This window comes from Seriola lalandi, unplaced genomic scaffold, assembly GCF_002814215.2.
Source record: "Seriola lalandi dorsalis isolate HSWRI2012SDOR001 ecotype SW California unplaced genomic scaffold, Sedor1 jcf7180002054816, whole genome shotgun sequence".
Classification (NCBI taxonomy): domain Eukaryota; kingdom Metazoa; phylum Chordata; class Actinopteri; order Carangiformes; family Carangidae; genus Seriola; species Seriola lalandi.
This window is the reverse complement of record NW_019525369.1, coordinates 454,662-455,533: the sequence shown is the minus strand read 5'-3', so window position 1 is coordinate 455,533 and position 872 is coordinate 454,662. Positions and strand designations below refer to the sequence as shown.

General features: G+C 47.8%; 1 protein-coding gene across 1 annotated transcript in view; it reads left to right on the top strand.

Annotated features, from left to right (window-relative positions):
* The window catches only part of LOC147817951 (uncharacterized), a 3,732-nt gene that overhangs the window by 2,022 nt on the left and 838 nt on the right, over positions 1-872 (top strand). The window contains exon 2 of the mRNA XM_087179288.1: positions 8-870. Coding sequence (XP_087035414.1) covers positions 8-870 — 863 coding nt within the window. The remainder of the gene's footprint in view (positions 1-7; positions 871-872) is intronic.

The window sequence follows — 872 nt, the reverse complement described above, 5'->3', positions numbered from 1 at the left end:
TGTAACAATTGTTTTTATAAGCCGAGCAGAGATGAAGAAGAGAGAAGGAAAGAGGCGGAGAGGAGAAGAGAGGAGGAGAGGAGATGTGAAGAACTGAATCAAAGACTCGAAGAATCACAACAGCGAGCTCAAGAGCAGCACGAGAATCAAATGAGCAGAGACATTACGGAAGAACACAAGTCCAAGCAACATGTTCTGATAAGCCATCTGGATGAGTTTGATGCAAACTACGAATCAGACAGTGATGAGCTTCTAGAAACCCTCTCATTAAAATGCAGCATCCCTATTCCAAGCCTCAGTCTCGCTCAGCTGACTGCTGATCAGCTGGAGAGCATCCTTTCAGCCCTGGACGAACTCCTGTTTGATGAATGGGTCAGTGCTCCTCCATCCCTCAGCACTCTGCAGCACACACAAGTGTTCATCACAGAGCTGTGTGTCCTGTCTCTGGATATGTCTGAGGGACTTTCCCTGCACAGCATCTCCAATCATGTGCAGTCCCTGGTGGGGTCCGTCAGCCAATCAGCATGCAATGTTTCTGAGAGTTTCCTGCTGACTCAAGCCCTGCACCTGAATCTGATGCACTTCTTTACTGACCGTGGCGGCTGTGAGCCAGATGCAGCTCTCATAGCCAAACGATGGGCCGAGGGGAACCTTTCCACTGAGAATCTCTTTCTTACAGGATTTCTCGGCACACTCACATCATCGCTACAGACTGTGGTTGGAAGAGCCTCCATGTCCATTTTAAATATGGAAATCCAGAGCTTGAAGCTTCTCCTTTTCACACTCGAAGATCTAAATGGCAAAGAAAGCCACTCAGAATCCACTGAAATGCTCCTCAGACTTGTGCAAATAAACCAATGGACACCAACAGA